Source organism: Odontesthes bonariensis, chromosome 1 (genome assembly GCF_027942865.1).
Source record: "Odontesthes bonariensis isolate fOdoBon6 chromosome 1, fOdoBon6.hap1, whole genome shotgun sequence".
Classification (NCBI taxonomy): Eukaryota; Metazoa; Chordata; class Actinopteri; order Atheriniformes; family Atherinopsidae; genus Odontesthes; species Odontesthes bonariensis.
The window spans coordinates 26,316,081-26,330,403 of NC_134506.1; the positions used below are offsets into that span (position 1 = coordinate 26,316,081).

Genomic DNA, 14,323 nt, shown 5'->3' on the forward strand with positions numbered 1-14,323 from the left:
GTCCCCAAACATTCCTTGGGGTGATATGAAGGGCGTGGCTGGGATTCCACTTTAGGCTGCAGGGTGTTTTGAGAGGATGCCAGAAAACTGCACATAACCCCTTTGGCACTTATCTCGCAATTTCTAACATTGCAAATTGATTCCCACAGCGTTTCTTTTTTGCCTGTGCACTTCTGTCTGGGCATTTAAATAAGATCGCCTGCCTTTTTTGGCAGCGAGTAGGTGTGTGTTGAGTGCAGATTTAATGTTCATCATGATTACGACTTCTTAAAAACAGGCAGCAGCTTAAAAAATGCCACGGTGAGTTTGTGTCTGCAAGTAAATGAGGTGAAAAGGGGGAACGCTGATTAGTAGGGATGTGGCTCCTGAATGACGAAAGAGCAACACTCTGAAAACATGACTGATTAAAAAAAGAGTAGTGGAGGGAAGAAGCCTCCAATGAAGGAAAAAGCGAGTGAAGAGGAGACAGAGAGGAAAGTATGAGGGTTTAAAAAGGGACAAAGTACACAGAGTAACCCTGTTAACACTTCTTCTCTAACATTCACTGCTACAGAGGCTGCCATGAACTATTCCTCCATCATCTCCGCACGCAAACCCCTTCACTTAACTCACAAACCCCTCAAATCAAACTATCCATTAATACTTGTGAAAATCCTCATACAGTGTAAAAAATTCCCCGCCCCAATCTGATTGTAGTATTCCGTTAAATGTCCAGTCTCTTTGCAAGAATTCTGCTAATGCAGAAAGCTCAAGCAGTGACTGCTGGGTTTCACAGTCTTAAATCAAATGATGTGCATCAAAGATGACCGTTCACTTTAGCCGCATTCGGACAGAGCAGTTCTAAGAACGGTCCACCTCGAATTCCGTTCTATGGACTGCCCTTCCCCAGGGGAACTGTTTCATTTTGCATTCGCACATGAGTCGGGACCTTGATAGAGACAGTGACGTGTTACTTTAGCGCCACACTCAACAACAAAACAAAACCAAAACAAAACCCGCAAAAAGTAAGGAGAGAAGAAAAAAACACCACCAAGAAGCTATTGTGTTCATGGTCTGCATGACGGTAATATTAATCGTGGACGATCACATCGGGCATCAACATCGCAGCTGGAAGAGCACACGGAGAGTCTGGTTCGAGCGCAGGCGATACTTTTTTGTTTCATGAAGGAAGGAAAGAGAGCGCCGCAGACAAAGGAGACGACGTGTTTAACGTTTAACTTATTAAACATGCGCCGGTTGTGTCCGTGTCATATGAGTAAACATGTGAGCAGTTGTTCTACTGTTTGCGTTGAGCAGATTAGGAACATGAAGAAGCGGAAGCCACCAACCACCAAACACCTACGTCATATGTGTGTTCCTATAGAACCCAGAAAAGACCCAGCCTCGGAGAAGGAGCTAAAATGGTTATAGGAACTGAGGGCCGTGGTCCCTAGTTCCTGTATATCCGAAAGCGGGAAAAAACGGCCCAATTCCTGAAAAGGTCATAGGAACTGCAAAAGGTTCCTACAGTGGGAATGCGCCTCTTCATGCCCTGCAAAACTGAAATGGAGAGCTACATGCATTGGGATCTTTTTCTCAATGTGGTGAAAAGGCCTATTTAAGATGTGACTAAAGACAGTTACTGAGTGGTGGAAACTTCATGTGCAACAGAGTTGCAAACATAACGGAAATGCACAATGTTTCCGAGTTATGTTTGAATGAACATTACCAAAACTATTTGAACATAGCAAGTAAGCCAATTTTGATCTTTCTTTCATGTTAAAAAATGGAAATAATCAAGTGAACCAAAACTAGGGTTATAAAACTGCAAGGTGTATATATATATATATATATATATATATATATATATACACATATATACACACACACACACACACTGGAAGTAAATGCATGCTAAACACAACCACAGCAATATATATGCAAGGGCTCAGACACACAGTCACAGTGGGTGATGAAGCAAGCATTCGTGACATCCCCATTCAAACAGTCTGTTAAAGTGAGCGTACAACATCAGGTTATCAGATCACTTCCCTCTCCAAACATGAAGTCTTTAATGGATGTGAAACTCCAGGCTTTGGATCTTTTCACACCGCTGAGTTGCAACTCACACAGAAAAACGGGAGGCAAAGGATGACAGGGCAATAAATAAATAAATGAACAAAACAATGAAAAATAACCCACAAAGAGTAAATATATTTATGGTGAAGGGATCAAACAGAAACAAATCACATCAGATTTGATTTACTTTGAGACTTGACAAAACATACACAAAAAAAAAAAAAAAAAAAAAAAAAAAAAAGAATCCTCAGACTAACATATGGAATAACCTTTGTGGCCTTCCGGGACTTGAGGGGTAGTGTGGTTATGTGCGGGGAGGGGGGTTTGTGGTCTGATGCTCCAAGGACAGTAGGCACGCTAGGGAGAGGTGAGCTGTCACCCCCCATTACGATCACTGCCGGAGCTCAGAAAGGGGGAGGAGTGGTAGGAGAGCAGGCAAAAAGAAAAAAAAAATTAGTTCCTCACTAACTGCCATCTAGAGCCATCCTCGGGCCTCAGATCCCTCAGTCTACAACAGCCCCCTGGGAAAAACTTGCACGCAAGTTTTCATTCGTGGCTATGTGGTAGGACGTGTGTAGGGGAAAAAGGAGGGGTTTTTGTGTGTTTGGCTGTGTAAACAAAATGTATGGATTTTTGTGTGAAAAAGGACAACTGTGCACGCTTTCTTACTTTCCTCAGAGTGACGAGATATGTGGATAATCGGAAGGGGTGGGGGGAAAAAAGGAAGCAATATAGGGAAATATAGAACACTTTGAGGGAACTCTTGGTATTAAACTTTAAGATGTGGGAAGAAGCAAGGAGAATTTCAAAGGCTCCATTGCCAGGTTTCCATGAACACTATAAATGGATTCAGAATGATTTGAAAGGATTGCAAAATTTCTTTTCAAAATGATTGAGCATGGCAGCAAGACTACAAAAAAAATGACACCAGCATGTTAGCCTGTGCACAACACAGATGAAAAAAAAAAAAGGGCTCTAACTTATTATGTGATACATAACACAGTGGAATACAATCTGCCAGTGGAGAAGAAGCTTGCCTCAGATTTGACCTTTTGCTACCTTTTGTGCAAGTGTGGGTGAGCGCTACTTAGGCGCATTCTGTTCTCCAGATCCCTTTCCTAACACCCCTGTCACTCATCATCACTCGTCATTGTTAGGGACAAAAGGAAAGTTTGGTTAAGCCACACACTGGAGTATTCTCCCACCCAGTGCCCCCGCTTCCCAACTCTACCTTCAACACATTCACGTGTGTGCGTTAGACAGCACAGACACACACAATGACAAACACACAAAGAAAATTGTTCCATCTTTGCTGCATAAACACAAGCCGGTGACTCACACATGCTCCCTGATTCATGGATGAGGTCGCTAACTTTCCGTTAAGACGCCATCACCTTGCTCTCTAACTTTCCTTTTGAAGTGCAGGCTTGTCCTGCGAATGGCCCTCTGGCTCCTCTACTGCATATAATTAAAGTCTATTCAGGGCTCTACATGTGTCCTAACTATCCTTCATCATCTGGCTGGGCCTTTCAATAGCCACCTGTGAACTCTGAAGGACAGGGACATTTGCCCTCATAAAATTCATGAGCACTGCAACATTCAGAAGCCGGCCAACTTCCTTCACTGAGAAAACACCACTTTAAACAACTCGGTGCATCCTTCTTAAACACAGCCATATTCACTGAGGCAAGGTTTAAGTAGCTCCAATGATTAGCTGAAACAAGTGGCTTTATGGTGCACTGGAATATAAAGAGAAAAGAAGAGGATCTGAGGGATCACTGAGGGTCTGCAGACAAGAGGAAGCTGTACAATTGTTAAATTCATCTGAGGATATCTGTTAATGATGCAAGCTGCAAGTCTGTGTGCTAAAAGCGACGCATCAATAACAGTAAGACTGTTGTCTTCAAAAACAACTACTTTTACTTTAGTTGGAATGGGATTTGATGATTAACGACACTGGTCTGTGTGACACATGCAGTGATGGAGGGACGGGGCATTGTTGTTGATCTTTTAAGCCGGCAGCACAAGTGACGGAGCCCAATCAACAGTTGCGAAAGAGAGAGCTGGCATTTTCAAGACATGCTACACTGAATAATGTTGTATTACATATCACACCTCTCTAATTTTGGCATCCTTTCTGAAAGCACATGCTGGGGCAGCATTTCTCCATTGCCATTTAGCTCAGTGTGAGTAAGCATTTCTGCATGCTATATCGGTGATCACCCACTTGCTACCACATCTCTGCACTGGTATGCAAATGAGTGTGATGGCAAATCTTTGATATTTCAGTTGACTGTACTGAACAAAGTACCAGTTTTTAGAACAAGGCTTTCAGGGCATCAGTTTTAGCATGATCACGAGCGATGTCGTTTCAAGAAACAACACAGAAAAAACAAACACGAGGCAACAAACAAGTTTTACGTCTTTTAAACCAAAAGATGGCACAAATGAACTGCCACTCATGCAGCGAAAGACTAAACCCTTAAAAAAAATAAAAACGGGTAAAGAAGCTGAACAGAATCCCAACCCCTAACCCACAATTCTAGGCTTTCAAAATGATTCCTCATCCAAACATTATAACAGACCCTAAAAATGATCAGACACACAGAAAAAATGCACACGCACACCTCCTCCTGACCCCCCCAGGACACCGAGCAATGAGAGTGTGGGAAAGTTATTTTTAGGACCCATGCAGAGAGCCTTCCTGAGTTTGATGCTCCTGCTCCGGATCAACATTCCACCTTTGAACCACACCGACCATGGAGCTGTTTGTGCCTAGGATGGCAATTTTAACTTTCTGTATGGACCAACAGCAGTGAGAACACTGTTTCGGTCAAAAAGGAGACAGTCGCTGCCGTTTTCCAAAACTGTTGAGTCATCAGGGGAATTTTAGATAAGGCACTGTAATAAGTCTAGAAAAACTGGATTATTGAGGACTTGTTGAACTTTCAAAAGACAAAACACATTTATTCAAATATACTTTATGCGTGACTGTAAATCTAAGACGTGTCATCTTGTCCGGTCTATTTTACACAGTGGTTATTCAACACTGGAATGGGAGTGGTTTTTAACCCAGGGGTTTCATATCCAAGGTCAGCCCACTTATTTTCCACATGGTGGAAACTGGATAAAATAAACAGCAGCTTTATTATTGTCTCAGTGTCAGCGGAGATTCATTTTCAGTACACATTAGCATGATGGCCTTTAGGTTCTCCTGCCCAAGTTAGCTCTTGATAAAACAACTTTAACCTAATATTAGCAATAAGTAAGATACTGAAGTTGCAAAGTATCTCACTGAATTTCTAAATGTGAAATGTAGAACTAAAACTAAATAAGGTAGATTATCTTATTCCGATTAACATGACAAACCTCAGTTTTCCTTTGTACAACCTAAATATCAGAAGCCTTCGAATATTTCCCAAGCGGCGTCCATGTGGTGACCTTCTGTAAGTGTATTTGTGTTTCCTACAAAGCTGCAATAATTTACATTCACATATATTGCTTGCACCCTGCCTGTTCTCTAAGCAGCCAGATAACCTATGACTTATTCTGAGGTCATCACCATTCTCAGCAGGGGAATAGGTTATGCGAAGCTAAAAGGCAACTAAAGCATTGGATAAAGGGGAAATGTTGCTGTACGCACAGGTCATGCTTTAAAAATGTTCAAATATATTGTTTCCTTTTCTCCCCTTTTAATGACATTCACAGAACATTCTGTGACTGGTGATTTGATATTTTTCTTGGCAACATGCTGACAAAGCGTCATTGCATAGCAATTAACAAACTCATCCTTTCTTTCTTTAGGTTGAATAACCAGTGCCGTTTGTCCTCGTGATAATTGTGTTACTTTCACAAATTAGGCAGTATCATCCTCATCATCCTTTTTTCCTTAAAATGAAAACCCCTGAGCTTTCCAGCTCCTGAATGCATCTATGTCCTGCGCATTTTCCCATCTTTAAAACTCTTTTCATCGCTATGCTGGGAATGTGATTGTGTAATGTCTGTCACTTCTGACAGTTTGGAAAGGGAGGAATCGCGTCAGGTGGTAACAGCCATCTGATTTTTTGCAATCATGCGCAGTTATGAGGGCATGAAGAAAAACATGTACTCAGTGAGCACTGGTCTAACAATTAGTAGGCCACCAGGAATGCTTCTGAGGCTTCGGATTAGCAACTCTGGCTGTACACTTATTCATCAAATGTCTCCAGAATTAGACACTTTATATATCTCTGCATGTATATTTGTTTGTTTCTTTCAGGACCCGTTTAAAAATAAAAATAAATGATAAACTTTGACTGATTACAAAGGTAAAGGGTTTGCATATTACTTACAGTGAACACACTCTTGCAGATTTTAAGAATTGCACGAAAAGAGTATGAACCAAAGGCAAAATTAGACACAAAAAACAGTAAATAACAATAAAATGAACAAACACCAGATACACTGAAGCCCCGGTTTAAAAGTCCCAGGGGGCTTATGATTTCCCAGTCACTACCGTTATGGTAATAAAGGCCTTATCTGAGCAAACATACACAAACCCTGTAGTGCCATAAGAACCCATGAATGTAGGGTGGCATGTACATTACACCCTCTTTCATTTCATCTAATGGGAACTGAAGACAACTAGTGCTACTTTAATCAGGTCTGAGTCCAATGTGGCCAGTCTTGTCTGATGGGGGCTGAGTGGTGCATGGACTGTATTAAGGGTTCACTGCTCACTGATAAAGCAGCTTCACTTCCAGGGAGCGCTCAGGCAGACCACACTCTTACACAGTCTGGCAGGAGGAGCACATATGCCCTGTTTTATTTTGCTTTAATACTGCCTGTCTGAGGGAAACGTTTCGGCATTTTGTTGATATAGTATGGAGGGCAGCACATTTAGCTGTCTCAAATATTCTCTTACTGAGCTTTGACTTGGCCACTGCAAACACAACTGCTGCTGCTTTTCTTCCCTAGGCGCTGGACTATAAAAAAGAAGCTCATTTGGATGGTTTCAGCCAGGCTACATTGGCTTGACATCAGAAACCCTTTGCCACTGCTGGGGGTCGCTTTTGCTCTTCCACTCATATGTATCTACTGACTCATTGGTAAACTGGATTGGGTCATACTGATCTTAATGAACAGAATTCATAAAGATCAATATGAGAAAAATTCATGCCTATTTGCGGGGAACCTGAATCAGTTCAGGACTTTGTGAGGACAGCAGCACGCAGTAGCTTCCCCCCACACATCCAAGGCTCACCGCACTGAACTTACACTCCGGGTCTTAAGAAACACACATGCACGTTTGCGGAGTAGATAAAATCCATTTTAAATAATAGATGCAAATCTGATGTATGTTGTGAATATTGTTCGGCTGAGGGGCCTGATTGCGTGCCACTGACTGCCCTGCACTGAGCTCTCACTCTCTTTTTCATTCACGCACCGACCATAAGCACACCTCATTCCCAAGTGTGACGAAGGCTGATGTGAACCAAGGGAGGAAGTATAAATTATTCAATTGGAATATTATTCCAAAGGTCCCTTCCCATCTGATCATGATTCCCAAGGTAGAAGTCGGAATTAAACTCAATTGTATGAAGAACCAAAAGACTATTTTGGAGGCTACCAATGGGTTTAGGACATCCAGTGAGCCCATTATTTGAATCTATTTTCCCTTGGTCTGTGAGCTGTCACTGTGATCTGCTATTGGAAGTAAACATTGCACGACTAAGTTCAATTTATTTTTTCTATTAATACTTTTCAGCACTGGCTATTTCCTGATCTTTAGTACTAAGCATTATTGGACACGCTGGGAAGCAAAAACATGAACAGGCATGTAGAGCAAACAAACATATAAACAAATGCAAAAATCAAGCCCTTAGGAGTCAGTCTCTGTCTAACTTGTTCTGCTTTCTCTCCCTTTCCCTCCTTTTTCATTTCTCTCTCAATAAGACGGTTTGGTGCCTCTGAGGAACAGCCCTCATTTTAATTAGACCTGACCTGAGAATCACTTAACTGCTCCTCTCCGCTTATGCCTTCCCCCTCCTCTCCAAGCCTTCGCTCTGTTCCTCACATAGGTCCATTAACACCCTTCCCATGGCACCCAAAGGCTTCAACAGGGGGCAGACACAGGCGTTGTCTTAAAGACGTTTTGAGGACATGCCAAGAAACATTAACCTACTCTATACACCTCCCTCGGACTCTTTTAGTTTAGCTTCCTCTTCCCCTTAAGTCTTCTTCTACTCAGCCCCATCATCACGTTCATCTTCTTTTCTGCTCCCTCTTTGATTTCGTTCAACTCATTTAAAAAAATGATTCAGCTGGCTGAAGTTTTTGTCACGTAGGAAGGATGAGCCTTGGATAACTCAAGATCATGGAACTGAGGAGCTGGCTACTGTGCACACTCAATCTGAAACACCATCTGTTTCATTCAGCTAATTTCTAAAAGCAGACTTTGTCTAACGTTGGATATTTCCATTTGTTTGTGCGTTTTTTTGTTTTTTTTTAACATTTACATGCGAGCACTGCCCAGGGGTTGTGTTGTTTGATAGTCCACTGTGAAAAACCGATCCCATTAATTCCAAGGTCTGTCAGATACCAATACCCGCAGAGCAATCTGTGATACTCTGTCAAATATTTATGACTCGTTCACTCTCCATTATCCATTGTGGCCATTATCTTATCTTTGCATGCAAAAGGTAGAAATATATTATTCAAATTAAAGTGAAGTAACTTAACTTAATAGAGGATTGGGCTGTATCCTGGCAATAATTTGAGCCACAATAAGCTTTACTGGAGGATGACACTGCATTTCTTTTCATGTGTGCTCAGCACTCCCATCCCCACTGCATCAACAAAGGGGTCGCATTCAAGTGAATGGGGATGTGAAACTGTGAAATGAGGTCACTCTGACATCTTGGGTTTGAATTTAGGTATCATCACATGACTCCTCCTTCTCCCATTCATCTTTTTTTTTACCTACCCATTCTTCTATCAACTTTATTAAAGCTGCGGTCGGCAACTTTTTTTTAGTCATATTAGCTTGAACTGTCATGGGATTCTGGAAGTAGAATATTAAATAGGCTGTTTAGGAAAAATAACGAAATCTGTAGCTCCCTCTGAAGCCTGTAATCATGCTTGCAAAAATCGAGCGCTCCCGGCTGTTTTTAACCAATCAAGTTAGGGTGGAGGAATCCTACCTGTCAATCACAGCTTGTGCACACGCTGCTGAGCGTGAGTCTGCCCCAGCTTGTGTGCGCTCACACTGGTGTGAACTCATGTGCACAACCTTGTCCACAGAGGGGGAGGGGTTTGGGGGGCGATTCGGAGCTTGTTAGAGGTTGGGGGAGGGACCTGAAAGTTGTATCAGTTCGAATTTTCCGACTTTAGACTCGCAATTTTGAAAACCTGCCGACTGCAGCTTTAACCAAAGAACATTTTATATATATATATATATATATATATATATATAAAAATAATAACACAGAACTGAAAGTTTTCTGTGTACAGACTACAGACACACAGTGACATGGCCTGTAAGTGTTACAAACACCTCCAAATAGGCTCCCTAACAGAAGACTAATTTGACACAAATCCCCGTCTTACACTGTATTTGACCCGTTGAACTGCCTCTGGCACCCCAGTACCCCACAGGCACATTGCCTGTCAGTTTAAAGGGTCAAGCAAAGGTAAAGACAATGTAATTGCATGCCATCTGCATTCCTCAGAGATTCATCCTGAGAGCAACTTGCATTGTGAAATTAGTGACAGAAGCCTGTATGACTCAGTATGACTGACGGGAAAAATTCTCACACACATCGCATGTTTGAGAGTGTTTAGCTTGACAGAAGATGTGCCTGAATTTCTCAATACATCTTTGCATTTGCTTCTGCATTAATGCCAATATATCTCTCTGTGCGAGAGTAAGCGATGTTTGCATATGTCTCTATCAGTATGTGTTAATCTTGTCCAAACACCTAGCACTCCCCTACCTGCTCAGACAGGGCCATGGGTTAATTCTGGCCTCAGGTGTCATGGCTAATAACTGCTCATCAACCGCAGTTTGAACTCACAGAAAGTCAACTGTTACTCTGGTAAACTTAACGCAGAATCAGCAGTTTTCTATCAAAAATCTACAAACTGTTAAATACACACATATATATATACGGACACTACAAACTATTTGAAAGAAAATAACTTTTCTATTGGCAAAACCTGTAATCTCTGTGCTGAAAACAAAGGCTTTCGGCACTCCTGAAGTGCTAGGTGACGAAAGCATGAGTCAAACAGCAGTTAAGAAATTAGTTACCAGAACAAATCCATGTGTCGCTAAGGTTACATGCAACTGCTTGACCCAGCTGGTGAGAAGCCAGGGCTGTCAATCACCTATCATTCAACATCACTACACACAAATTATTTTACATAGCCGACAAAAAGTTGCTGGATTCGCCGCTTTTCTAAGGATATGTGGAAGGAGACCAAACAGCAGAGAGAATTCTGTCCTTCGTGGCTCCAGGCAAAAGAGGCTTGTCGATTGAGTAAATGAGATGATGAGCAGGGATGCTGTGGGCTGTCAAAAGTCAAATACCGGTCTTAAATCCAATCAGCATCTCATATGTCAATCAGCTGTTGACCAACAGGTCAAGCACGGCTGTCAATAATCCATGTAGTAGGAACATAACAGCAGTCCAGTTTGAGATCTTATAAAAAGAGATGCTTCTGCAACACTGGACTCGTAGCGAACATGCACTCATACCTTCGTGAGACTTTCATTTCAAGTGAAAATAAGTTAATGACAGCCAATCAAGGTGCCAGGAGACATGCACGAGAACATAATAAGAGAATTACAATGACTAATCTGTATTTGGCTGATTTGATGCATGACTGATGATATGATACAATAAACTCTGGAAAATTCCCTGAAACATAAGAGTGTGTCATAACCGAGGATTGTGATTGACATTTTATATTAAGTACTCTCTTGTGTCAACAATCGCAGCTATTTTGTAACTGTAAAAATGCTTGTGTTGACATCACTCATTTTCTTTCTGTCAGCAGTGCCAGTATATGATTCCCACTCAACAAAAAAAAAGCTCTTTAAACAATGGGGACAAACAAAGCTCAGTATTTACAATGTGGTGCTGGGATACGTGACATGGTATCAAGGCCCCAAAGATGCTGAGATGCCCTAGGCTTCAGCTCCCCTGGCCTGTCCAATATAGAAGACTAATTAAAAGGCCATTGAGAAAGAACACCTTGACTTTTACAGACCTTATAAATCTATACTGGAGTGGCCTATTCAAGGGAGGGGTGTGAGAGAAAAGAAGAGAGTGAGTCAATGTTGACAGGATAAAGGGTTAGAAGGATGCTGAAGGGTGGCAAAAAAGAGAAGGCGTTGACCATGGGATGCAGGGAAGTTTGGGGGTAGGGTGGATATTCTTCTCCTCTCCTTCAAATCCTGCCTGAGACAATAGGACTCACTAAGAGCCAAGGACCAGAGGGTTTGATAAGGTAATGATAATGTAATGAGGACCAATCATGAGCCTGAGCTAAGAGGAGGGCCTCTTAATTTGTCTCTAGAGTGGTAGTTCAGTGACAGATTGATTGCTTTGAGTGAGAGTGATGATGTGACACATGGAAAATGGATGCACCACTGACACGAGGAGAAAGTCAAACAGGATGAGAAACCATAAATGTATAAATGAATAAAGAAAGAGAGAGGCCACAGAAACACAGGTTTTATATAGAGAGGATACGTCCTTATAAATGACCCACAATTGAAATGATCAAAAACAAAACAAACAAAAAAGGCATTGCTATCATAATTTTATCAAACAAAATTATCTTTAACCTGCCTTTAAAAATGAGGAAACAGATTTTTTTCTCAGAAGCTGCACCAAATGGTCTTAGCCACTGCATTGCCATTTACATTAGCGAGTGAAATGCAAAGTTGCTCGTCCACTCCTGCTTCTCAAGAAGTCATTGCCGGTGCCAACAGGGATGTGAGTGAAACTACAGTGAACTGCCAGATAAAATAAGCAGCACCTACTCTATATTGCTTGCTCCCTCAAGAGCTGCTGTGGCTTAAAACGCTTGCTTGTGCAACTCTGTTTTTCGCAGGTGCCTCTTTTCAGTCAGTCAAAAGAAAAAAACTATTTGCTAAACTCATACATGCATGAATGGATGAACATCATAGCTGCTGGCTATTTGGCAATCACTAAATATATAAAAATGTGAATTTCACATTTTACTTGAACGGCCATCGTTATTATTATTTTTTTTTTACGGCAAACGAATTAATATGGATAGATTTTTCTCACTCTGTTGCCTCTTGACTTTACACTGTAGAAACTGTGGCAGCAACAGAGTATAATCAATAGTTTCACCTTCCATTTTGCCACCCGATAACAGACAAAAGTAAACACCCCTCGGCAGAGCTTCTTTTACAGGTGAAACTTGTGGTTATCACTGGCATTTAAGTTCAAAGGAAGACGAACGTAAACATAAATGGAATTTTAAAACTGATTATTCTGCATGTAATTAAACCTGGATTTAGGTCAATGATTAGATGGCAAGGCAAAAAAAAAAAAAAAAAAGATTCTGAATCAGAAACCTCATTTAAAAAAAAAAAAAAAAAAAAAAAAAAAAGGGTTCACCATATGCTCACTTAAACCCTGGTTATGTTGAGTAACTTTGACAACATACCTCAATGCTGAACTGTTTTCTCTTGAGCTTAAAGGCTAGGTCCTTGTGGTCAGGAAGTTGACTCGCCAGACAGTTGAGGTGAGGTACTTGGTGTACATGTAGCAGACCTGTGAAAGTCAGAAGGTGCAGATTAAATGTGACAATGTAAGACTGTGCTAATTAAACAACTAAATACGGCAAAAAGAAATTCAAAGAAGAGGTTTCTGCCTCGTCTGTGCTGCATGTGAGCCTTATGTCACTCCACTTTGCCCCGCATGGAGTTCTTTCGAAATACAAATAAAATACATGGAACTATTTTGTACTTCTGTATACAAATTCCACATGCAAGATTAATTATAAACTACTTACAAACAGCAGTACTAAATAAACTATCCATTTTAAATTAAAAAACCTAAAAAAAAAAAAACATATAAATATATAATTTTAAGGTTTAATGACTACTTAAGGGAGCCACTTTTCTTTTAGTTTTAGTTAAAATTATTTGTCATAAAAAGTTTGCAGGATCCACCTCAAGCTTTTTTTTTTTTTTTTTTTTTTTTTTTTTATAAATGGTGCATGTCATGTAGTGGATTTTATTAAGCAGAAATTAAACGAGGACAAGCTTTAACAGTACATACATATGAGAAATCTGCACAAAGGATTATGGTAACAGAAGGTAAGCTAAAAATACGGACACTGAAAACTTGTAGATGGAAATAAAAAGTATTACTTTACAAATTAATATTACTTTACTTTTTACTTTCGCCCCCTCGTAATGAAGTATGGGTGGGGGAAATGTGCCAACTATGACCGTCACAGACACAGAAACTAATCATTTCCATCAAGGTTAGTTGAAAGGTTTGGGGATCTTTTCTAATACTCCTTCCTCCTAATTCAATTTCAATATAGTCACATTTTCCTAACACTGCATATGTACTGTAGAAGTGTGGTGGTATAAATAGGCATAAGTAAGAAGAGGAAAGATGGAGGGAGTAATGGAGAAAGGAAGACAGAACAGAGAAAGTGGGGGATGGTGGGTTCTCTCTTCTGTGCACTTGGGTGATTTCCCTTTGCCTGATTTGCAGTGACAGGCTTCCCAGCATGCTTTGAGCAACCCTGAACTGCTGCCGCAAACACGCATGCACGCGCAACTGCACGCACTCTCACACTCGCACCAGATGCGTTTGCACTCATGAACACACATCAAAACAATCGTACACATAGATGTATTTCATAACCCTACCAGAATTTCTCTCGCTGGTTAAATGGGGCAAATTTATAATTTTTAACAGGACATTCAAATAGTATTTACAGCAAAATCCAAAGAACACTTTTGCTGCTGAAAGTGGTTTTAGGAAATGAAGCACTACGACACTCATATGTTAAATGAACTTAAAGCCACCTGCTATAACAATGCCAAGATATCAATTACTGGTGAAAGTGTGATTTAGAATAAAAAAATGTTGGTGGATGACACAAAAATCTGCCGTTGAATGTTGTCAATCTCATCTCTTCATGTGTCACGACCAGGGTCCATCCTGAGGGGGAAGAGAGAGGCGAAAAAAAGAGAGGAAAAGCACAAAACTGTGTGGGAGAATTT

At 40.9% G+C, this 14,323-nt stretch overlaps 1 protein-coding gene across 2 annotated transcripts in view; it reads right to left on the minus strand.

The window, feature by feature from the left end:
- The window catches only part of elp4 (elongator acetyltransferase complex subunit 4), a 57,526-nt gene that overhangs the window by 21,257 nt on the left and 21,946 nt on the right, over positions 1–14,323 (minus strand). For both annotated transcript variants that reach the window (XM_075462325.1, XM_075462327.1), the window contains exon 9: positions 12,745–12,851. In XM_075462325.1, the coding sequence (XP_075318440.1) occupies positions 12,745–12,851 (107 nt within the window). The remainder of the gene's footprint in view (positions 1–12,744; positions 12,852–14,323) is intronic.